This window comes from Muntiacus reevesi, chromosome 2 (assembly GCF_963930625.1).
Source record: "Muntiacus reevesi chromosome 2, mMunRee1.1, whole genome shotgun sequence".
Lineage (NCBI taxonomy): Eukaryota > Metazoa > Chordata > Mammalia > Artiodactyla > Cervidae > Muntiacus > Muntiacus reevesi.
The window spans coordinates 56,584,770-56,610,879 of record NC_089250.1 but is presented as its reverse complement, the minus strand read 5'-3'; the positions used below and the strand labels follow the sequence as shown (position 1 = coordinate 56,610,879).

At 45.6% G+C, this 26,110-nt stretch overlaps 1 protein-coding gene across 1 annotated transcript; it reads left to right on the top strand.

Moving 5' to 3' along the window:
• The first annotated feature begins 6,471 nt into the window (after window positions 1-6,471).
• Window positions 6,472-20,647, top strand: CIMIP1 (ciliary microtubule inner protein 1). Its single transcript, XM_065919699.1, has 4 exons — window positions 6,472-6,539; window positions 13,106-13,187; window positions 14,593-14,694; window positions 20,486-20,647. Exons 1-4 carry the CDS (start codon window positions 6,472-6,474, stop codon window positions 20,645-20,647), a joined length of 414 nt encoding a protein of 137 aa, XP_065775771.1.
• Window positions 20,648-26,110: the final 5,463 nt, after the last annotated feature.

The following is a 26,110-nucleotide window of genomic DNA, read 5'->3' as shown; positions in this document are numbered from 1 at the left end:
TACAGTCCATTCTCCAGACCAGAGCAACCTAAATAATATAGGGCACAGTGTGCCCTTCCCTGGAGCAAAACCTAGGACAAAGTCCAAGCTGATTACAGGGCATGTGAGTGTCTTGTACTTGCCAGTTGGGCTTTAGGGGTCTCCAGAAGTGGAGACCTAATTTTTCTTGGAAACTCCAAGCTCTCTCTCTCATCCAAGGGGACCCTCAGGTTTCCCAATGAGTCTGGGAGATTTCCAAATTTCAGAGCCTAGGATCTCCCCTCCACAGTGTACAGCTTCAGAGGACCACAAAAACTTCATGAACTCCACCTTTTGTCTCCTCCCCTTCTTTTGTCCTCTCCCTCTCCCTGTCCCCCAATCACAGAAAAAGAACCGAAGGATGGTGAGGCTGACTGTAGACAGTGGCCTCCTCGGCTGTGTGCCAGATGGTCTCCCTGGATCCCCATCTGAATGCTCCCTTTTAAGCCTCTTCAGTGATCAGATAGATGGGCAGGAACTGGGAGCCACCGCAGCTGCTATTCTTATTAACCAGCTTTAAAAGACCTGGCACGCACATAGCCCCTCAGTAATCACAGTGGTATCTCTGAAATGATAGATATTCCCAACTTAGCCTTCTGAATTTCATAGAGCCCCCAAGCCTTCATTTAAAATCCATTTTATATGAAGTTATCTGAACATGAACAATAGGCGCCTCCATGAGATGTCTCCCCAGACACCAGCGTGAAGGATGCAGAGAGAGATCAATGCACAAAATCAACTTGCCTTTTAGATCAAATCTGCAAAATCCCAGTGGGTCCTGCCTCCATGTCCATGACAAGAAAGGCCTCTCCTTGACACGTTTCTTAGCCTGTGTTGCCGTTTCACGCCCTGGGTGAGACTTCTAACTGCGGGTGGCTGGAACAGACTTCACGCGACCAATCAAGAGTCTGCTGAGGGCCTACTGTGTGCTGGGCCCCACCAGTGGCTGGGTCTGGAGGGAGAAATGAGACTTAAGCCCTAACCACCCACACCCGGGGCTTGGCACATGCTGAGCTCTCCACAAATGCCCCACAGGTGTTCATGGGGAGGGCCTCCACTCAAGCCCGGGTTGTAGGGGTAAGGGGTGTTGAGGCAGTCTGAGTGTGGACTGGAAAAGAATTTCCAGACACAAAGCATTTCAGAAGGGAGGGAGTTGATTAAGAACAAAGAGCAGAGATAATGTGGGCACTGCGAGCACAGTGGGCCCACCTCCTGACAGACCAGGGAAAGCTGACAGTTTTCATGAGTTAAAAGCCAATTTTTAGCCTCAAGACATAAAAAACTCCTGCTGGAAGGTTGGCGTTAGCTGGTTCGTTGGGGCTCTATAAGGTGTTCACTGGAGTGGGCGTCTTTGCTTAACTTGGAGTCAGGAAGCTTGTTAGTGACTATCAGGGCGCTTTTGGCAAGGTTACAAAGGGGGTCAGTTAGCTTCGGAGGTGAACTTGGTTTTCAGCTCCACTTCTGTGGCCTTCATGCAAGGCCTCGCACCTGCGGCCTGGGGCAGGACTCAACAAGGGGTAGGGAGTGGTGGGGGGCAGATGCAGAAATGCACAATGCTATTGGTTTCCTATATAGGCGTTAAGATTGTTCAGACTATAACATGGGAAATGACATATTCCTGAAGATTACCCATCTAAGAGGCCTGAACAGGTGTTCCAGGTGATCTCTCTTCTTGCATTTGCCACACTGACAATGAAGTGCACCTAGATCTTGGCTTTCTATCTTCACAGCTGTGTGACATGAACAAGTGACCTAACTTCTCTGATTCTGGTCTGCTTCTGCAAAATACCAATGAGTGTCATTCCTACAGGAAGGCCTGTGTGTTTAGCGGGACAGAGCTACCCAAAGGCACTCAGGACCTTTGTCAGAATAAGGTCCAAACTCCCCACCCCAAATCTGAGCCACCAGGGAAACCCAAAGTGAAAATGTTAGTCACTCAGTCGTATCCAACTCTTTGCAACCCTATGAACTGTAGCCTGCCAGGTTCCTCTGTCCATGGGATTCTCCAAGCAAGAATACTGGAGTGGGTAGCCATTCCCTTTTCCAGGGGATCTTCCTGACCCAGGGATTGAACCCAGGTCTCCTGCACTGCAGGCAGATTCTTTACCATCTGAGCCACCAGGGAAGCCTAGCACATAGAAGAGACTCTAGATATTTGTTGGTTGAATGAATGAATGGGTGGTCATTCAAAGTCATCTGGCCTTAAGCCTCAACCAGTGGAGGAGAGGAGAAGTTTGCCCAGTGCCACCTGGTAGGTAAATGCCTGTGTTTGTAATCTTAGGGATTAGAGCCTGGAAATCAGCTCCCTCCTCACCTCCCTGCCCAGTCATCCATTTCCCCATTAAAAACCTCTGTTTGCGGACTTCCCTGGTGGTCTAGTGGCTAAGACTCCAAGCTACCAAGGCAGAGGGGGCGGGCAGGTTCGATCCCTGGCCAGGGAACTAGATCCTGCATGCTGCAACTAAGACCCAGTGGAGCCAAATAACATTATTTTTAAAGAATGAAATTGTTAAAAACAAACAAACAAACAGAAAAACCCCTGTCTGACCCTCTGTCGACAGAATGCAGGGCAGCAGGTCCTCTCTGAAAGCTGAGTCCTCTGCATGGCCAGTCCAGCTCCATAAAATACCTCTGGGATAATAGATAATTACTGTACTTACAGTGCCATTTAAGTTCAGTTTTAGTGACTTAAAGCTACGCCTAAACCCTTCAGAGGTGACACCCCTGTCCTCGGAGCATATGCATCTCCAAGCTGTATCCCTGCCAAGCCCTTCATTGCAGATGCACAGATACCTTCTGTTTCCAATCCTAAGAGCCACCAGAAGAAGGTGAGGGTCCAGGCACCTACCACCCTTAATGACCCAGATCCTCCAGCCACGTTCACACCTGGAAATCAAAGTTAGTTCCTTTTCTTTGCATCCAAATTCACTTTCCTTTTCACACAGGGTTTGGGCTTTTCTCACATCATGAGAGCTGTGACAAGAGACGCAGGGGAGAAAGAGCAGGACACAGGGAACCCTCGCCTGCTGCGGGGTCTCTAATTGGAGCAATAATTGATAATTAAGCCGGATGGCGAACAGGCTCCGGAGGGAGGCTTCTAGGGTGCTGCGGGGGTGGCAAGGGGGACTCAGCTTTTTTCTTCCGCCACAAGGCGCAGAGAATGACAATAATTGCTACCTTAGGTGTGTGGAGTGTAGACTATTTGTGAAGGAAGACAAGAGTTCTTTCTGCTGGGACTAAAGAGAGCATAATGGGTGTGTGAAGGCGAGAACTTTCAAGATCCTTAAGCTGAAGCTCCGGTAAGCCATCAAGTACATTCCGTGCAAATTGGCACCTTCAGTTCAAGCCTCCGCGTCTTTGTTGTACAGTCGAGATAATAATCAGCCATGCTGAGAAAAACGGCACACTGGCTGGCAGAGACCGCTCCCCACACAAAGCCTTCTTTGGTTTAAAAAAAAAAAATCATACAATAAAAAAGAAAACTGTTTAAGCTTAAAACACTAAAAGAAGCAGTTGGCTCAAGTTGTTGGGATGTTTTATAAAGCAACAGCAAGATGAAAAAAATAAAAAATCAGAAATCAACTGTCCTGAAATGCTGAGAGAGGGCCAAAAATATTGATATACAGGAACATGGCAAACCCTCTGCAAGCTATAAACACGGTCTCCATTTCCCACATCTAATCAACAAATATGGCCTTTTTATCTCTCAGCTCTCCCTTCAAACTTCCTGCTTGAAATCTGTGCTGCAAAACATGTTTTCCAATAAAATAAAAGCAATAGGTGAATAAATGATGTCTGTCAGAGGTCCAAGAATCTCTTGTTTCAAATATCCTAAGGAGATTTCAACCCCTTGAACCAGGAGAGAAGGAAGATGGTATAAAACAAAGAAACACAGGCCACCAAAAGTAAAAAATAAATAGAATTTCATATTGCACATGTATTTGTTTGTTGAGTGTGGTAGGTACACTGGTGAAGAAACTCACCAAAGATAGGGTGGTCATATAAGATAAGGATGCCCAGCTCTATTTAATAAATACATAATGTCTTAGTATATAGTATAGTATAGGTGTGCTCCATGAAATTATGTTCTGTTGTGTATTTCCATATGCAACCCTACCAATAGAAGGCTCTGGTGAGAATGGGCAAGACTGGCAAACTCTTATTCATCCTTCAAAACCCCACTCACTCATCACCTCCTCTATACTTTCCTGCCTCATCTGGAGTGCTCTCCTCTTATTGGTGTTTCATCTATCAGGCTTCATTCTCACGCGGCTGCATTCACACCTGTGTGCTTACTTAGTAAAACTGGAAGACATTGTGCTTGTTTTCTCATTTCTGCACCTGGCCACATTTTCCAGGGAGCCCTGTAGCTGCACTGGCCTCCTCAGTGGTCCTCAAACACGCTGGGCTTGTTCTGCCTCGGGACCTTTGTCTTGCACCTCTGTCCTCCATAGAAAGGACAAAGCGGTCTTCTGACCCCTTTGCATGGGTGCCTCCCTCCCCAGTTCTGTGCTCAGTCATCCTTTCCTCGGAGAGGCCTTTCCTGACCACCCACTTAGAATAGGCCCTTCACTGGACCTGTCACCTCGAGCCCCCTTCCCTGATTTAAATTTCTTGGCAGCACACATCTCTGCCCAGGGTGACAGTACATTTGTTGATCCGTCTTCACTTGCTTCATTGTGTGTCTTCCCTCCAGACAAGTCAGCCCCAGGAGGGCAATGACTTTGTCAGCCTTGTTCCCTCCTGGATCCCCAGGCACTGTGGAGGCACTCAGCAAACATTTGAAGAATGAATGAACCCTTGGTGTCTGGCATACAGACATTCAACAAACAAATTTATACTTAATTAATCATTGTAACAAAATCGTCTTAGAAACTTTCCAAGAGAGTAGCAGACTTTGCCCCCTATACAACAGATCCTCTTCTCTTCCTAGTATCCGCCATTCACAGTTCTTCCCAGGATACCTCTCCTATCGTAGGAATGGCGACCTCAGAGAGAAGACCAGGCAGGAAACCCCAGGCCCACCTGCCTCCCTGTCCACCTGCAGCAATCCAGCCTACTGGGCCGGCTCGCTCAGCTGTGGCCATGGGGTGCTAACCATCAGGCTGATGAATCTCCACAGCTCTGATTCCAGCCCCTACCTGGCCCCCTCAGCATTTTAGTTGAAGCAGCAGTAGGGGCCACCCAATCCTGGGCCTCCACCCAGCATTTCCAGCAGCAGAGAGGACCATCACACAGCTGACTGTGGGGAACATCATCAAGAGGGGAAGATACATCATCCAAACACTGTGACAGGTGCTCAAATCTGTGAATACCCCCACGAAGTCAGGGATAGGGAGGGAGGGAGACTTCTCTGCCAGGGAGAATCCCCGTGCCCCAGTGAGGAGATGAAAGCGCTCACAGGCTCTCAGTCATCTGGAGATGATCTATCAGTCAGCAAAGCTTGCTGCCTCCTTCTCTCAGCACCGCTAGGCTCTGGACACCTGTGTACCCTGCAGCTGCTCAAGCAGAGGAACCTTCCCCTGTCCTAAGAAGTGGATGCATGTTCTGTTGTTTTAGACACATTTTCAGTCCCAGGCCAATGACAACATGGTGGGATGGAAGCTAGGGCAGGGAGGTCAATAGGTCAGTCAACAAACAGGCCATGAGCATCCCAGTGACAAGGGATTAGTGTTGATGGGCATGAAAGAGAGGTTGGGGTGTGGAGTCGGAAGGCAGCATTATCTTTGAGCTTCATTTGGAGGTAATTATACAGAGTGAATGCCGAAGAAATGCATGTATAGGTTCTCCAAAAGCCACGTGCGCTGAAACCACAGCAGCACTTCCATGGAGGCCCCAGAGATTGGCACCAGTGCCTTCCGCATGGAAGTGACCACACCCTGGGTACTCGCGGCAATACGGATGAACCTCTCAAACGTAATACTGGAACAAGGAAGCCAGAGAAAAACGACACTGGGATGATTTCACTTACAAGTACTAATCATGGTGAAAAAAAAGAAAATCTCTGCTAAGAGAAGTCGACAAAAGAGGTGGGCTGGGGTGACCCATTTCGTAATCCAGGCGGCGGTTACAGGAGTCTCTATGACGGAATTTATTAAGCTCGGTACTCTTAGGCTTGGTACACTTGGCGAGTATACTTGCGTGACAGGTCTAAAAGGAGGAGGGGGTGTAAGGTCTTGAGGTTTCCCCAAGGTTTTCCGCAGAGGAGGAGGGCTGAGGCAGCCCCGGACAAAGCAGGTGGGCAGGGAGGCGCGCGAAAAGCGTATCTATGGACCGAGGTTGTCCTTAGGAGCCCTGACGCCTGGAGAGGAGAGACCAGCTGCCCCAATCTCTCCAGGTGCGGCCCGGCTCCGCCTCCGCGTCCCGCGTTGCTCAGCAACCGGTCTCCCAGGAGACTTGAGACGCTGAGCCCGAGGCCTGAACGCGCGGGGGCGTGCCAAGACCCCAGGCCCCATGGCACAGAAACCGATCAGCACGGCTGCAGCCGAGCGCATGAACCTCGTGGCCCAGGATGCGATCTGGTAACGCCCGGGACTCGGCAACCCAGTGGACTGGGCAGTTCCCACCTAAAGTGTGCTCACCTGGCGGCCTCGGTTTTCCCACCAAGTCCTGGAAGTGGTCGACTTCTGGGCGCTAGGAGCGTGTGCTGGAGGTGGTCAGGGTGCCTTGCGGAAAGGGGGCATTGACGAAAGAGCCTTTCTCTTTCTCTTCTTGGCGCACCACAAAGGCGCGAAACGTTTTGCATCTGGCTCTACAGCCCTCTGCAAAGCTTTGCTTGTTGAGAGCCGACGGTTGAGTGCTTATTTTTAAGATTTACCCAATGTTTTTAAAAATCTTAATATTTGTTCAGTTCGAAAGAGAGCACTTTACATTTACTCTTGCTTATCCTGGTTTTTTAACAAGAAGTTTTAAAGAATTAAATCCATTTTCTAAAAGATTCGTGTTCAGTAGACAGCTATAATGGATCTTTCTATTTGCCTTTCTGTCCCATTGCTAGGTAATATTCCATCTCTTTGAAATTTTAACCAATATGGAAAGTTACTAATTTAGATGCAAGTAAGGAAATACAGTGTTAGTCACTCAGTAGCGTCCAACTTTTTGCAACCCCATGAACTGTAACCTGCCAGGCTCCTCTGTCCACAGAATTCTCCAAGCAAGAATACTGAACTGAGTAGCCATTTCCCTTCTCCAGGTGATATATAGCAACAACAAACCATCACTGCTAACCTCTTAAACTTCAGTTATCCTGTTTTCATCTCTTAAGACTTTTACCATTCCCTTGAAAATCCTGTAATAGTCACTTCATATTTTTCTTTAAATTAGCTTGGTTTTACCTAATGAACTTCTTTTTATAGAAAACTTTATATCACTCTTGAAAATGCAAAGCCAGTATTATTTGCAATAAATACATGCTATTTTTTTAATATTTATTTTTATCTAAGTACCCACAGTAGGAAATATTAAACAGACCATAGCAGGGTCTGTTTCCTCTGCCTAGTATGCCCTTTTTTCTCTTTCCCCACCAAACAAACTCCTACTCATCCTTCAGGACTCAAATCAGATGGCCCATCCTTGATGAACAGAGCCAGTTAAGCCCTTAGACTGTTCTGCCCCGTGTCAAAGTGGCTAATGAGCACTTGATAGGTAACTATTCCAAATTGAAATGAGCTGTAAATGTAAAACACTAGATTTCAAAAACTTCATGCCCCTAAAAAGTGACACCAAAATTAAGTTTACCTGTTTATTTTCACTTTTAAAAAAATGTGCCTCTCATTTCAGTTCAGTCGTTCAGTCATTTCTGATTCACTACAACCCCATGAATTAAGTTTACCTGTTTACTTTCACTTTTTAAAAAATGTGCCTCTCAATTCAGTTCAGTCGCTCGGTCATTTCTGACTCATTGCAACCCCATGAACCACAGCACGCCAGGCCTCCCTGTCCATCTCAAACTCCCAGAGTCCACCCAAACCCATGTCCATTGAGTTGGTGATGCCATCCAACCATCTCATCCTCTGTTGTTCCCTTCTCCTCCTGCCCCTAATCCCTCCCAGCATCAGGGTCTTTTCCAATAAGTCAACTCTTCATATCAGGTGGCTAAAGTATTAGAGTTTCAGTTTCAACATCAGTCCTTGAAATGAACACCCAGGACTAATCTCCTCTAGGATGGACTGGTTGGATCTCCTTGCAGTTCAAAGGACTCTCAAGAGTCTTCTCCCACACCACAGTTCAAAAGCATCAATTCTTTGGCACTCAGCTTTCTATATAGTCCAACTCTCACATCCATACATGACTACTGGAAAAACCATAGCTTTGACTAGATGGACTTTTGTTGGCAAAGTAATGTCTCTGCTTTTTAATATGCTGTCTAGGTTGGTCATAACTTTCCTTCCAAGGAGCAAGCGTCTTTTAATTTCATGGCTGCAATCACCATCTGTAGTGATTTTGGAGCCCAGAAAAATAAAGTCAGCCACTGTTTCCACTGTTTCCCCATCTATTTGCCATGATGTGATGGGACAGGATGCCATGATCTTAGTTTATTTTCACTTTTTAAAAAATGTGGCTCTAGAACATTTTAAATACATATATGGCTCATATTTTTGTCTCATGTTACAGTTTCTTTGGAAATAGACTCAGCTTTAGCTGCTCACTGATTCCTAAAATGTCGATGTTCACTCTTGCCATCTCCTGTTTGACCACTTCCGATTTACCTTGATTCATGGACCTAACATTCCAGGTTCCTATGCATTATTGTTCTTTACAGCATCGGACTTTACTTCCATCACCAGTCACATCCACAACTGGGCGTTGTTTTTGCACTGGCTCCATCTCTTCATTCTTTCTGGAGTTATTTTTCCACTCTTCTCCAGTAACATATTGGGCACCTACTGACATGGGGAGTTCATCTTTTAGTGTCCTATCTTTTTTGCCTTTTCATACTGTTCATGGGGTTCTCAAGAATCCTGAAGTGGTTTGCCATTCCCTTCTCCAGTGGATCACATTTTGTCAGAACTCTTCACCATGACCCATCCCTCATGGGTGTCCCTACATGGCATGGCTCATAGTTTCATTGAGTTAGACAAGGCTGTGGTCCATATGATCAGTTTGACTAGTTTTCTGTGATTGTGGTTTTCATTCTCTCTTTCCTCTGAGGGATAGGGATAAGAGGCTTATGAAAGTTTCCTGATGGGAGAGACTGACTGTGGAGAAAACTGGGTCTTGTTCAAATGGGCAGGGCCATGTTCATCCAAAAAAAAGATGTCCTTTTCATTATAGGGGACTGGAATGCAAAAATAGGAAATCAAGAGATACCTGGAGCAACAGGCAAATTTGGCCTTGTGGTACAAAATGAAGCAGGGCAGAGGCTAACAGACTTTTGCTAAGAGAACACACTGGTCATAGCAAACACTCTCTTCCAACAACACGTGTAGAGAAGACTCTACACATGGACATCACCTGATGGTCAATACCAAAATCAGATTGATTACATTCTTTGCAGCTGAAAATGGAGAAGCTCTATACAGTCAGCAAAAACAAGATCCAGAGCTGACTGTGGCTCAGATCGTGAACTCCTCATTGCCAAATTCAGACTTAAATTGAAGAAAGTAGGGAAAACCACTAAACCATTCAGGTTTGACCTAAATCAAATCCCTTACGATTATACAGTGGAAGTGACAAATAGATTCAAGGGATTAGATCTGATAGACAGAGTCCCTGAAGAACTGTGGACGGAGCTTCATGACACTGTATAGGAGGCAGTGACCAAGACCATCTCCAAGAAAAAAAAAATTGCAGAAAGGCAAAATGGTTGTCTGCGGAGGCCTTACAAAGAGCGGAGAAAAGAAGAGAAGGGAAAGGCAAAGGAGAAAAGGAAAGATATGCCCATATGAATGCAGAGTGCCAAAGAATAGCAAGGAGAGATAAATATGCCTTCCTCAGTGATCAATGTAAAGAAATAGAGGAAAACAATAGAATGCGAAAGACTAGAGATCTCTTCAAGAAAATTAGAGATACCAAGGGACAGAAACGGTATGGACATAACAGAAGCAGAAGATATTAAGAAGAGGTGGCAAGAATACATAGAAGAACTATACAAAAAAAATCTTCATGACCCAGATAATCACGATGGTGTGATCACTCACCTAGAACCAGACATCCTGGAATGCAAAGTCAAGTGGGCCTTAGGAAACATGACTACAAACAAAGTTAGTGGAGGTTATGGAATTCCAGTTGAGCTATTTCAAATCCTGAAAGATGATGCTGTTAAAATGTTGCACTCATTATGCCAGCAAATTTGAAAAATTCAGCAGTGGCCACAGGACTGGAAAAGGGCAGTTTTCATTCCAATCCCCAAAAAAGGCAATGCCAAAGAATATTCAAACTACTGCACAATTGCACTCATCTCACATGTTAGCAAAGTAATGCTCAAAATTCTCCAAGCCAGGCTTCAACTGTACATGAACCATGAACTTCCAGATGTTCATGCTGGATTTAGAAAAGGCAAAGGAGCCAGAGATCAAATTACCAACATCCGTTGGATCATTGAAAAAGCAAGAGAGTTCCTAAAAAACATCTACTTCTGCTTCATTGACTATGCCAAAGCCTTTGACAATGTGGATCATAACAAACTGTGGAAAATTCTTAAAGAGATGGGAATACCAGACAACCTTACCTGCCTCCTGAGAAATCTGTATGCAGGTCAAGAAGCAACAGTTAGAACTGGACATGGAACAACAGACTGGTTCCAATCAGGGAAAGCAGTATGTCAAGGCTGTATATTGTCACCCTGCTTATTTAACTTATATGCAGAGTACCTCATGCGAAATGCCAGGCTGGATGAAGCACAGGCTGGAATCAAGATTGCTGGGAGAAATATCAATAACCTCAGATATGCAGATGATACCACCCTTATGGCAGAAAGTGAAGAACTAAAGAGCTTCTTGATGAAAGTGAAAGAGGAGAGTGAAAAAGTTGGCTTAAAACTCAACATTCATTTTTTTTTCTGATGAACTACTCTATTTTATTTTATTTATTTATTTTTTTTTATTAGTTGGAGGCTAATTACTTCACAATATTTCAGTGGGTTTTGTCATACATTGATATGAATCAGCCATAGAGTTACACGTATTCCCCATCCCGATCCTCCCCCCACCTCCCTCTCCACCCGACTCCTCTGGGTCCTCCCAGTGCACCAGGCCCGAGCACTTGTCTCATGCATCCCACCTGGGCTGGTGATCTGTTTCATCATAGATAATATACATGCTGTTCTTTCGAAACATCCCACCCTCACCTTCTCCCACAGAGTTCAAAAGTCTGTTCTGTACTTCTGTGTCTCTTTTTCTGTTTTGCATATAGGGTTATCGTTACCATCTTTCTAAATTCCATATATATGTGTTAGTATACTGTAATGTTCTTTATCTTTCTGGCTTACTTCACTCTGTATAATGAGCTCCAGTTTCATCCATCTCATTAGAACTGATTCAAATGAATTCTTTTTAACGGCTGAGTAATATTCCATGGTGTTTATGTACCACAGCTTCCTTATCCATTCATCTGCTGATGGGCATCTAGGTTGCTTCCATGTCCTGGCTATTATAAACAGTGCTGTGATGAACATTGGGGCGCACGTGTCTCTTTCAGATCTGGTTTCCTCAGTGTGTATGCCCACTAGTGGTATTGCACTAAAGTTCCATCACTTCATGGCAAATAGATGGGGAAACAATGGAAACAGTGACAGACTTTATTTTTGGGGGGCTCCAAAATCACTGCAGATGGTGATTGCAGCCATGAAATTAAAAGATGCTTGCTCCTTCGAAGAAAAGCTATGGTCAACCTAGACAGCATATTAAAAAACAGAGACATTACTTTGCCGACAAAGGTCTATCTAGTCAAAGCTATGGTTTTTCCAGTAGTCATGTATGGATGTGAGAGTTGGACCATAAAGAAAGCTGAGCACTGAAGAATTGATGCTTTTGAATTGTGGTGTTGAAGAAGACTCTTGAGAGTCCTTTGAACTGCAAGGAGATCAATCCAGTCAATCCTAAAGGAAATCAGTCCTGAATATTCATTGGAAGGATTGATGCTAAAGCTTAAGCCCCTATACTTTGGCCACTGATGTGAAGAACTGACTCATTGGAAAAGACCCTGATGCTGGGAAAGATTGAAGGCGGGAGGAGAAGGGGATGACAGAGGATGAGATGGTTAGATGGCATCACTAACTCGATGGATATGAGTTTAAGCAAGCTCCGAGAGTTGGTGATGGACAGGGAAGCCTGGCATACTGCAGTCCATGGGGTCGCAAAGAATCGGACATGACTGAGTGATTTAACTGAACTGATTTAGGTGCTCAGCCCCTGGGGAAATAGCTTGGGCCTCAGAAACTGTTAGGACATTAGAGGGGGCTTGGGGTGCAGACCCTGGTTTCAAAATAAGAAAGGAAACTCGAAAATCAAAATGAATAAATATTTAATCAGTTTTTTTGCAAAAGACACACCTGCGCTTCAACTGGAACTCACCTCAGCTCGTGAGTAGTTATGTATAAATTATATTACATGTGCAGCAAAAGCAGGGCCAGGATTAGGGTGGGACAAACGAAGGGCCTGGGGTGCATGTTTAAGGAGGGATCCATGTCAAGGTTATGCAGGTTCTGGCTCTGCCCTTGAAGGAACTGGGAATGGGTGCCTCCTTAAATTTTGCACCCTAGTACCTCACTCTGCCCTGGTCCTTGCTCTGAAAACAAAGCAACTTTACTTGTACCTCCATCATGATTTACCACTCCCCCATTACTATAGGTCCAAGGGCCCCTAAAATAAGGGATCCAGTATCGAGATGACCCCTAGGGCAGAGGCAGCCCCAGTATTGTCTGGTCGTGATGTACCATCCAACCAGCATCTCTGGTTCTGAGACACGTGTCTCCCTTTCATGAGTGACAATCCCCCAGAGACAGGGCCTTCCACTCCCTCCCTGTCTTGGAATCATCACTCAGTCCAGGTGCATCGATGAAGGTCAAATTCTCCCCAGGGCACCTTTTAGGGTTTGCTATGTCAACCCTTTTCAAATGTTGTACATAAGAACTTTTTTTTCCCTTCAGGAAATATCGCCTGAAGGCTGAAAACGAAGCACGGCAAAACTGGGCCCAGAACTGGGGATTTTTATCAACCCCCCTCGAGGAGGTAAATGTAGAGTTGATGACCCTGGAGGTTATAGACCCAATCATTTCCAAGGATAAATGGTTATGAAGTGTTTAAAGGAATAAATTTATAGAGCATGTTATAAATGAAGATGGCTGACACCTGAAAGTTCCTTTGATTTACAAATTTATTGAGCTTTTACTAAATGCCAGGCACATTCTAGGTGCCTCATCCAAACCAGTTCATTGAATCCATAAGACAACCCCTGTGCAGAGAAGGATACTATTTGAGGCCCATTTTACAAATGAGGGATTTGAGCTCAAAAAAGTACAAAGTCACACAGCTAAGAAAGGCACCAAAGGGAGATGTTGGTCTGGTTGATTACAGGGCTACTCAACCTTGGACTTGCCATCTGTAAAATGGGGTGATAGTCCTCACCGCCTTGTTGAGTGACTGTAAGGTTCAGAGGGAAAGAGAGGAGAGGCCAAGTAAGTATCTGCAGGATTATTAGGAAAATAACTCTTGGTATTTCCTACAACAGAAATGAAGGAAAGGACCAGAGATAATAAATAGGGAGTATTGGGGACGCCAGCAGAGACCTCTGACCCCAGCCAGAGGCACCATCATCAGCCCTGCTGAGGGCTCCCAGGCAAGACAGACTCAGCTACATTTTCTGATTGTTCAAGAGAGTCTGGAAATTCAGATGCTTTAATGAAAATGTCTGAATCTAGAAAAGTGGCTCCATTTATAAAACAACATATAAAGACCCACATATATGTGGGCTTGTGTGGGCTTCACCAGGATGGTGGCCAGCGGTTTGCAACCTTCCACGAGATCCCTAGGCCACAACATGAGGAAACCACATTTCTCTAGAGGGAGGCAGAATCACTCAAGGGCCGCATAATTCAAAACGTACTTGATTCAAGACAGTATAAACCCCCTTTGTAATTCACCCTGTCCCACTGGCTCTGAAATTATGCCATTCTTAATGAGCTTTCTTAATACTCGGAGAGTTACACAATTTGAAATTTTATGCATAAAATGAGCCCTTATTAATATGATATGCATAAAAGAATCTGTATTAATAGTCTTCATGTGTAATTAAATCAGGATTTTGAAGAATTCAAAATTGCTTTAAAAATTAAAAGTGGGGGGTTGGGGGCTGTCCTCATAGGTTAGAGGTTGATCCTCAACCTTGCTGGCAGGTTTTTAGTTTGAGTCCATAACCTGTAACATGTTCTCACATTATGGGCGGGGCAGTAAATGGGCAGTCTGCGAGAGCCTGGGCCTGAGCTGGGCTGCCTGCAGGTCCCCACTCTGCCCCTTTCTAACATTGGCCTGAGTCCCGCCTTTGTCACCTGTGAAGAGTCTTGTTCTGGGGGGACCGTGAAAGGAAGCTCCCGAGGTCTCAGCCTGTGGGGCCCCGCCTCTGGGGATTGTGTTTCAGCTGATCAAGTGTGAAGAAGAATCAGCCACCCCAAAGCCCAAAATCGAGCTTCCCGAGCGGTTCCGCATCCGGCCAGTGACCCCAGTGGAGAAATACATCAAGGTTCGCAAAGTCTTTTTAAGTACTTGTTTTCCTAAGTAAGAAATCCACCCCACCGGAAACGGTGTTGCTTCAGGTGGGCCAAGCCTTGGGCACAGGTAAGGATACAGCAGTACCCAGGCCACAGGGACATGGGTTTCCAGTCCTTCCTAAGCCCACACGTGGGAGACACAGCAGGTTACTGGTCCCTATATGTGCAGGACCTTGGAGTCTAGAGGAAGGAACTGGGATCTGAGCCTGATTTGCAGAGGGAAGCAGGGCCGCAGAATATTGAGAACTACCTTTGTAAAAGGTCACTCTTGTTGCTGAGTGAGTGACCAGGTCATCCAGAGGGGAGAAGACATAGATGGTGTTCCCACCAAAGACCAGTCAGATGTGAATGTGGGGTAGATGTCTCTAGAAGTTTCTGAGCTCTGTATATCCCTAGTCTCCTCTCATGGGAAAAGTGAAAGTGTTAGTGGCTTAGTTGTATCTGACTCTCTGTGATCCCATGAACTGTAGCCTGCCAAGCTCCTCTATCCATAAGATTCTCCAGTCAAGAATACTGGAGGGGGTACCCATTTCCTCCTTCAGGGGATCGTTCCAACCCAGGGATCGAACCCAGGTCTCCTGCCTTGCAGGCAGATTCTTTATGGTCTGAGCCACCCAGAAAGCCCTTCTCATGGGTCTGTCACTTTAATCCTGGGTTCTGCTCTCCATCCAGCTATGGAGCAGGCACTTCTGTGTCCCGGTGTGGGGAGGGGATGAAAACTCAGGATAAAGGAGGCCAGGGATGGGCGAGTTCGATTCTGGGTTTTCTTTCTCTGACACCCTCAGGGTCAGATGGGATGGCCAGCTTGTTTGAGTTAGGCGCTCAGTGGGTACAACCTATTAGCTGGATGAATGAAAGAATGCATTCCACTGAGATATTGAGAGGGTTCCTCTACTGATTACACAGCAAAAGAGACTTGCTGATTTTTCTAGAAATGCAGCAAAATATAAATCATAAATTAAAATATCCATATATATATATACACTGACCCATGGTTAGCATTTTGGGAAGTTCTTCCAGATGCCTTCTACACCTCCATGTACCACCAATAAATGCTAGCTCATATTCTTTTATAACTGCCCTTTAGTTGCTCCCCACACTGAGTGCTTTACATGGTTATCTTATTTCCACAACATCCCTGGAGAATGGATATAATTGCCATCAAACCCATTTTGCAGATGAAACCGAAGCTGACAAAGACTGAACAACTTTTCCAACGTCAAGTGTGTCTGATTTCAGAGCCCTGCTTTTAAGTGCTATCCTCAGCTACTCCTTCAACACACACACACAACACACATGCACGCACAAACTCATACACACATGCATATATACATATTTAAAAATAAAATTCCATAGACTGCTTTGTAATCTTTTTTCATTCAACAATATATCCTATTTATCTTTCCATGCAGTTACCAATAGCATTCCGAATCATTAATATATTAATGACTGCATTTTTCTCAATTGTATGGATCGACTGTAATTTATATAACCCTTCCCTTAACCCTGGACAGGCTTCCCTGGTGGCTCAGCTGGTAACGAATCTGCCTGCAATGCAGGAGACCCGGTTTCAAGCCCTGGGTCAGGAGGATCCCCTGGAGAAGGGAAAGGCTATCCACTCCGGTAATCTTGCCTGGGAAATCCCATTGACAGAGGAGCCTGGTGGCTCTAGTTCAAGGGGTCACAAAGAGTCGGACACAACTGAGCAGCTAATATACACAGTTTATACCATATCTTACACATTTTATACCTCGTTTTTCTCTTAGCAGTTTATCTTCCAAGTCATTCCATCTCAGAATCCACAGCTGCCTCCGTCTTTTACACTGTTGTGTGGTTTTCCATGGTGTGGAGGGGCCGTGACCAAATGGGTCTTCAGGGGATGGACATGTAGGCTGTGTCCAGGCATGTCTGTCACACACAGGGCTTCAGTCAGTCTCCCATGCTAATCTTGGCATGTGCACGTGCAGGTATTAGGATGTCTTAGGATAAATGCTAAGGGCTGGATTGTCAGGTTAAAGCGTGTTTGCATTTTCCTTTTTCATAGATACTGGTAATGTTGCCCTTCACAGGTTCTCCCTCTAGACCCTTGCTGACGCTGGTGTCTTCATCTCTTTGCCAGTCTGATGGGTGAAGTGTGAGCTCCCGGGGTGGATTCTGACTGCATTTCTCTTACAAGCTGGACTTGAAAGTTAGTCTGTGTGCCTGACAGCCAGACTGGACCAGCATTGTAGAGAACTTGCTGGCTGGAGGAAACTGGCCCCGCCAGCATCTGTTCATGACCCTCCCTGCGCGGGGCCTCTCAGGAGATTAATGTTAATAGTTCATCAAGAACATATGTTAAGGGGCTTCATCCACCAGTGGCAGGTGGCCCACCAGGACTGTCCCCTCTCGCCACTGCCTCACTCAAAGATCCTTTGAGCTAAGCGTGAACTCATAACCCCAAGCATATTAAACCTCTTCATCTCAGTTCTTCTGCTTGAATGAATATTCCTCACTGCTGTCTTGGTTCAAATCCCCTGATAAGAGCAGAACAGAAGGTTATTTCAAATAGAAAGGCAAAACCTGCATAAGCATTCACCCTCATTTTCCAAAAATTTTTCAGATTTCAAGGAATTGAAAAATGAAATTGTGTTTTTTTCATTTCAGATAGAATCCCATTTCCTTTTTGGTTTTTAATTAAAATCAATTTTTTTCACTCCTGTGGTATCTATGGTTTGGTGTGTGTATCAATGTGTGTGTGTTTACACACGTATCATAAAGCCTTCTAGTCAAACCTGGAAGGTCTATAACTGCCAGGATACCATCTGACAATATTGCCATATATTTTATACTATAAACTGTGGCTTCCCTGGTGCTTCAGTGGTAGTGAACCTGCCTGCCAGTGCAGGAGATACAGGAGATACAGGTTTGATCCCTGGGTCGCCGATCCCCTGGAGAAGGAAATGGCAACCCACTCCAGTATTCTTGCCTGGAGAATCCCATGACAGAGGAGCCTGGCGGGCTACAGTTCATGGGGTCATAAAGAGTCAGACATGACTTAGTAACTGAACGACAACTATGAATTATAATATTTTATATGTCTGCACCTTGCTTTTGTTTCTCTTTTTTTGCTCTTTTACCAAATAAAAGTTATTTTACTGGAGGTCATGAATTAAATATGTTAAACATTACGAGATAAAAAGACATGTTTGATGATCGATCATTACTTTCAAGGAACATGTGATCTCTGAGTCCAGCGGGTTGGAGCATGCCTACATTCAGTGAAGCTTACTTAGCGACACTGGCTCTTCTTTCTGTCTTTTCTGATTTTTTTTCTTTGTTTTGTTGAGCTATAATTGACATACATCACTGAGTAAGTATAAAATACACAGCATCAGAAGTTGACTTACATATATCATGAAATGATGATCACACTTGGATTAGTAAAGATCCATCATCTCATACAGATACAAAATTTAAGAACTAGAGAAACCTTCCTCCTTGTGATGAGAATTCTTAGGATTTATTCTCTTAATCGTAACTGTTTTTGTATATAACGTAGAGCAGCATTCATCATATCTATCATGTTGTACATTACATCCCTAGTATTTTTTATCTTATAACTCGAAGCTTGTACCTTTTGACTACCTTCATCCTATCCCCCTCCTCTCCAGCCTTTCCTCTGGTAACCTCAAAACTGATCTCTTTTCCTATGAGTTTGTTTTAGAAGTATAATTGACCTACAACACTGTTAGTTTCTGTTATACAGCATAGTCATTCAGTGTTTCTAAACATTTCAAAATGATCACAAGTCTAGTTATGATCTGTCACCATACAAAGATATTACATAATTACTGACTATATTCCCCACACTGTACGTTTCATTCCATGACTCATTTATTTTGTAGCTGGAAGTCTGTACCTCTTAATCTCCCTCACCTGTTTCTCTCCTCCTCCACCTCCCCTCTGGCAACTTCTCTGTTTCTGTGACTGTTTCTGTTGGACATTTGTTTTCTAGAGTCCATATGTAAGTGAAATCATGCAGTGCTTGTCTTTCTCTGTCTGACTTATTTCACTGCTAAGAGTTTTTCTAGGCCCACCTATGTAGTCACCAGTGGGAAGATCTTGTTAGTTTTATTGCTGAGTAATATCCCATTGTGTGTACAGACCACATCTTTATTCATTCATCTATTGATGGCACTTAGGTTGCTTCCTTATCTTGGCTATTGCAAATAATGGTTCAGTTAACATTTATTGTTGTTTAATCTCTAAGTCATGGCCAACTCTTTGTGACCCCATGAACTGCAGCATACCAGGCTCCTCTGTCCTCCACTATATCCCAGAGTTGGCTCAAACTCATGTCCATTGAGTCAGTGATGCCCTCCAACCATCTCATCCTCTGTCGTCCCCTTCTCCTCCTGCCCTCAATCTTTCCCAGAATCAGGGTCTTTTCCAATGAGTTGGCTCTTGCATCAGGTGGCCAAATGAATATTCAGGGTTGATTTCCTTTAGGATTGACTGATTTGATCTCCTTGCTGTCCAGGGGACTCTCAAGAGTCTTCTCCAGCACCATATTTGGAAAGCATCAACACTTGGGTGCTCAGCTTTCTTTAACATGTTCAGTTAACATAGAGTTGCAGATATCTTTTTGAATTAGTGCTTTCATTTACTTTAGATAAATATCCAGGAGTGGAATTGTTAGATCCTACGATAGTTTTACTTTTACTTTTCTGACAAACTGTTTTCCACAGTGACTGCACCAGTTTACATCCCACCAACAGTGCATGAGGGTTCCCTTTCCTCCACATCATTGTCAACACATCACTTGTCCTTTTGATGATGGCCACTCTGACAAGTGTTATGTTTAGTGACACTGAACATTTTCGTGTGACTGTTAACTAGCTGTATATCTTCCTTGGGAAAATGTCTACTCGGGTGCTCTGCCTACCTTTCAATCCAGTTGTTTGTTTCTGTGATGCTGAGTTATAGGAGTTCCTTGTACATTTTGGATATTAACCCTTAATCAGATATATTTGCAAATATCTTCCCCCATTCAGTAGGCGGACTTTTTGTCCTGTTGATAGTTTCCATTTAGTTTGATGTAGTACCCACTTGTTTATGTTCCCTTTGCCTTAGGAGACATATCCAAAAAATTATTGCTAAGACCAACATCAAAAAGTGTGCTGCCAATATTTTCGTCTAGAAGTTTTATTATTTCAGATCTTAGCTTTAAGTCTGATCCATTTGAGTTCACTTCTGTGCGTGATGTGAGAAGCAGACCAGTTTGCTTCTTTTGCAGGTTATTGTTGTTTCACTGCCAACTCATCTCTGACTCTTGTGACCCCATGGACTGTAGCCCACCTGGCTCCTCTGTCCACGGGATTATCCAGGCAAGAGTACTAAAGTGTGGGTTGCCATTTCCTCCTCCAGGGAATCTTCCCCACCCAAGGATCAAACCTGTGTCTCCTCCATTGCAGGCAGATTGTTTACCCACTGAGCCACTGGGTAACTGTCCAGTTTTCCCAGCTCCGTGTATCCCAGAGGATGACTTTCCCCCACTATATATCCTGCCTCCTTTCAGGTGGAGTAAGGGCCCATAGAAGTGCAAGTTCATTTCTGGGCTCTCTGTTCTATTCCATTGACCTGTGTGTCTGTTGGTGGCCTCTACCAGGGTTCTTTCTGTCTTTTCCACACCAGGTCTCGAATACCGATCCTGGTACCTCTGTAAACACACCTCCTGTGGCTGTGGCCCAAGGCAACTCACCCTCTGCCTTTCTATTGCAGGTGCTCCCCTCCCCCCCAGTCCCGAAGACGACGCAGGGCTTCATCGGCTGGCGGTCCGGGGTGCCGGGCCTGAACAAGTGTCTGGAGCATGACTATGAGATCAGAAGCTGCAAAGGGGCATATGCCAAGGAGCTAAACTGGCCGAAACAAGGCATATACTGAGTCCAGCTGGAGACCCCAGCCCCTGGGGAAGGAAGGGCAGGCCACCAGCCCCAGTGCCCATGCCCAGGAAAGGACAAGCTCTGGGCCTCCCCCCGAAGACAGAGTTCCCCCCAACACGTGTTCATGGGATGTTGTTGCAAAGAACACAAAACAGCCTTTAGACATTTTCATCAGTTCTTCCCTTCTGGAACATTCTTGTAATGCATTCATTCTTGGCTAATGCAATGAATAAGGCGAAATAGACTCTCTGAATTTTTTTTCATACCTTGGGAAATTTTAAGGATAGCTTTAAAAGACACAATGTGATCTCATTTTTAAATATTTTTCTAAACCCTTATTGTCGCCTTCCATCTCCTTTCTCACCATCCTTGTTAAGATGAAGTGGTTGGCCAGGTGTGTCTGTACCCCAACACCCCTGGGCCTGCTTTTCAGGAGGGAAAACATGCTCTGAGGACCCCTCCACAGTCATTCCCCAGGGTATCGGCAACATGTCAACAGCTTTAAAGCAGAAACAAGCACAGGATTAGCAGTGAGCACAGATATCCAGGAAGGATGTGTTTCCCAGTGCTCCCTAGAAACCTCATCCTGACCTGGTCCGCCCCCCACCCAGCCACCCACCCACCCACTACAGCAAAGACAGCAGTTGAGCTGGCCAATGTCCTTCCCCTGGGGACCTTTGACATCCACCCCGTGGTCAGCATTTGAGTTCGCTGCCTGTCTCTGAGGCTTTGCTCCAGTTCCTACAAAGGATGTGGACGTGGGGAGTGGGGCGTCCAGTTGGTACAAGAGGACCAAGAGGAGCAACCAGCAGGCCCTTCGGCCCCATCAGCTGGACCCCAGGGAGCCGGACAGGGGAGAGTTTACACGTGGCCTGTGGAGGCAGGTTTGTGTTTCGTTTCTGAGTAGCAGAGGGTGGTGTCTCCTTCAGCCCCGGGGTGGGCAGGGCGGGGGCAACCAGGTCAGTTACCTGCCTTCCATGACGTCACACTCCTTCCTCCCTTTGGTGGTTCCAGAGTCACTGTTCATGGGGTGGTTTCCTCCCTCTGTTTGCTTGACCAAGGGGGGCTGCAGACACTTGTACCTGGTGGAATCCACCTGCGAGGCCCACCCATCCACACCACTCCTGCTCACCTTCCTGTTCAGGTGTGGTGGGTGTGCTTTACCAGTCCAAGAATCCCTCATCTAGAACCTTCCCCTGACCATAGTGTGCTGTGCCTCAACTAGCACACTTCTAAAGGGGCTCTGTGACTCTGGGGTACCCAATGCTATGGGGAGAGGATTCCTGCTGAGCCTGGGCCACCATCCCCTGCAAGTTCTGGGCTCAGTGTCGGAACCCCACAGGCCCTGGGGGAGAATTGCTCTTGTTCGGGTCGCGGTTCTCTATAAAGTCTGCAGGCTGCTCCCTGAGGGATCGGTCTCCTTACTGCCCCGGAGATGGGGGCTGGGGCCTGACTGTAGACAGCTGCAGAGTCAGCCGATCAGGCACTGAGAAGAGAGACATAGCACAGAGCCTCCTCCCAGCCACCTCGTTGGTTCTCTGCCCCCCCAAGGCTTGCCTGCAAACCAGAGAAGGAAACTCAGGCTCTCACGGGCTGCTTGGCCTGGAAGAGCCAGAACACAAGAGAATCAGCCCTTCAAGAAGCCTTGTCATTCGCTCTGAGCATGGTGCCCACCCTTATCGCCTGCCACGTGGATCACATGGACCACAGCCACCAGGAAATCCCTCAATCATCATGCTGATATCCCAAGGACCACACATATAAAGGAGAGATGTCACAGCTCTTCAGGTCCTGAGAAAAAGAGGACCAAGGTATTACAGGATGAACTGTGTACCCCCCAAGAAAGATCTGTCGTCGTTCTAACCTCCAGCACCTGTGAATGCGGCCTGATTTAGAAACAGGGTCATTGCAGAGGGAATTAGTTAAACTAGGATGAAGTCATACTGGAGTTGGGGTGGGGAGACTTAATCCAATATGACTGGTGTCCTTGTAAGAGACACAGGGAGGAGATGGCCAGGTGGAGACACAGACACATGGGGAAGAAGATGTGTGATGAGGCAGAAATCAGAGTGATGTATCCACAAGCTTCCCTGGTGGCTTGATGGTAAAGAATCTGCTTACCAATGCAGGAGACGTAGTTTCAATCCCTAGGTCAGGGAGATTCCCTAAAGGAGGAAATGGCAACCCATTACAGTATTCTTGCTGGATTATCCCATGGACGGAGGAGCCTGGTGGGCTAGAGTTCATGGGATTGCAAAGAGTCAGACACAACTGAGTGACTAAACAGCAGCAATCTATAAGCCAAGGATGCTGAGAATCACCAGCAAATCACCAGAAGCTGGGAATAGACAAGGCAGGATTCCACCCTGCAGGCTGCAGAGGGACCACAGCCCCGCCGACACCTGGATTGCCCTGGGAGAGGACCAGCTCCTGTAGCTTAAGTCACCCAGCTTATGGTCCTTGGTTACAGCCGTGCCAGAGCCAAGCGGAGTCTGGAGTAGATTTCACTGCCTCCTCTCCCTGCTCAGAAAACACTCTCTTCTGAGCATTTGTCTTTCACTGGTCTTGATCCAGGCTGTGTTCACATGAGACCAGGTCATGTGGCTCATTCACCTCCAAAGATGTCTCCAATCACCCAGATGTTGAGCCCGATGTAGACTAAACACCAGGATGCTCAGCCAAGTCCTCCCCGCTTAAATCCTAATGTTTTGGCATCTTGGTCATTGCTGCAGGCAAGGCATCTACTCTTGAAGAAACCCACGTCCCATGTTGTGATCAGATGCCGCCGCAGTCGAGCGGAGCAGCCAGACTCTTCTGTCTGCCAGCTTTGTCTCAACCCCACCAGGACCGCATTCCCGTCTGACTGCTGTGCATGACGCAGCACACCCCTGCGGCCCAGACATGATCCTGATTTTTCTTTTTGTTCTAATTTCTGATCATAAAATGAATCTGAGCGCCATCTTCCATGACAGTTTGTCAACAAAAATGCCTAGCAAAAAGGATGGGCTCCCTTTGGTCTCGACCCCAATTCAATATATCCGGTTTGACTCTTCTGAAACTTCTTTTTTTTTTTTTGGCTGTGCTGAGTCGTTGTTGCTTTACACAGGCTTCTCTAGTTGTGGGCTTCCGTGGTGGCTCAGACAGTAAAGAATCTACCCGCAGCATGGGAGACCTGGATTTGATCCCTGAGTGGAAAGATCCCCTGGAGAAGGGAATGGCTACCCACTCCAGGATTCTTGCCTGGAGAATTCATGGACAGAGGAGCCTGGCGCGCAACAGTTCATGGGGTCGCAGAGTCGGACGTGACTGAGCAACTTTCGCTCCTTCACTCCTCTCTAGTTGTGGTCATTGCAGTGTGTGAGGTTCTCATTGTGGCTTCTCTTGTTTCAGAGCACAGGCTATAAGGCACGTGGGCTTCAGTAGTGGTGGCCTATGGGCTTAGTTGCCCTGCAGCATGTGAGATCCTCCCAGACTAGGGATTGAACCTGTGCCCCCTGTATTAGCAGACAGATTCTTATCCATCCTTCTTCTTCTGAAGGGACAGCCTTCTTCTGAAACCTTAATTCTCACTTTAATTCGTTGGTCTGTGTTAATCAGTAGCCAGGCTGTAGGGAGGCTGGTCACTACTGTCAAAGGAAATGACCTGGAGGAGCAGAGCTGAACCTTCAGAAAGACCAGAAGTCTGGGTTCTAAAGGTTTTCAGGGCTCTCCTGGCCCTGGTGCCCACTGTGCACCGGCAGAGGAAATGGGCACATCCATACTTAGATCTGGTGGACTTCAGTTCTTTGAGGGAATAAAAATTCAAGAGATTCAGATCAACTCTGTGTGCTGTTGGTGGGAATGTACATTGACATGCCACTATAGGAAGCAGCCATGAAGATTCCTCTAAAAGTTTGAAATAGAACTGTCATAAGATCCAGCAGTTCCACGTTTGTCCATTTATCTGAAGGATGTGAAATCTCTATCTGGAAGAGATATCTGCACCTCTGTGTTCACTGTAGCATTTTGCACAGGATCTAGGTTTGGAAACAATTTAAGGGCCCATCAGATGAATGGGTAAGAAAATGTGGTATGTGTGTATACAACGAAACATTATTCACCATCAAAAAGAAAGGAAATCCTGCATTTGCAACAACACAGATAGACAGAGAACATGATGCTAACTCAGAGGGAGAAAGACAAATACTGTACGATTTCACTTCTATGTGGAATCTTAAAAAAAACTCAGTCTCTTAGATACAGAGCACAGATTGATGGTTGTCAGACTTGGGGGTGGTGAAAATGGGTGAAGGAGGTCAAAAGGTACAAACTTCTAGTTATAAGGTAAATGAATCCTGAGTATGTAATGTACAGCATGGTGACTATAAACTCTAAGATTTCTTTAAAGAGAGGGAGACTCAAATCAAAATCTGAAGACACACATCCTCCAGACAGTAAGAACACAAATACATTTAAATTTCCAGAAGACTATTTAATGCTTTTTGTTACTTAACTTAGATAATGCTTACTCCAAGTTTATGTCCAAGTGTTTAACGCCCCATAAAACTGCTTCTACTTAAAACATTGATGTACAGATTCTTTTTTATCCTTTTGTGCTGGTCAATACACAAGCAGTTAGGTTTTATAAACTAACATCTCAGGAACCTCAGTTGGTGGGATTTTTTTCCTACCTCCAGTATTATATTCACCAACTAACCACAGCTATGTTTTATTTGAAAAATAAAAATGAGACAATATTTCTGCCCATCTCAGTTGACACTGCCTGGAGCCTCCCCATCCCAATCCCCTGGATTCAGACGACCTGAGTAATTTGGTTGGCACTTGTGGGCTTGTAATGGAGCAGAAATGTCCAGTCAAAGGACACTTGAGAATGGGAGTGGACAGCATCGAGGAGTCCATCACCCTGGACCGTCTCAAACTTGACATTTAATCTATGGAAATCAACCTCCTTGTGGGTGTCTAAATGACCTCATAAATGTCACCACATTTCCAGGGTCAAGATGAGGCTGGCAAACCTGGCTACAAGATGCTGAAATACATCACAGCAATGACCGTCCAGACGGCCTCAGTCTAAATGAGCAACCTCGGAAATGAAGCAAAACATAATCAGGCCGAGGACTCGGAATGGATGCTGTCACAAACACGGCTCATCCAAGACAAATTAGAAACTCTGATGCTTGAGTTTCAAGAAAATGACATGATCGAAAGAAGTAAAGCTAGTGGAAAACACATCTCTTGCTCTTATGTGTTCAAACATACCTGAGTACCCACCCAGTGAACCCTGGGCTTTCAGCATCCACAGCATGGGACCAGGTATGTCTGAGAATTTAGAGCTTTATAGATTTTAGATCGTGCATATATTATGTATTACATAACCCTTCTGCTAAGGTCAGGGGCTTCCCTGATGGCTCAGACAGTAAAGAATCCATCTGTAAAGTGGGAGACCCAAGTTTGATCCCTGGTT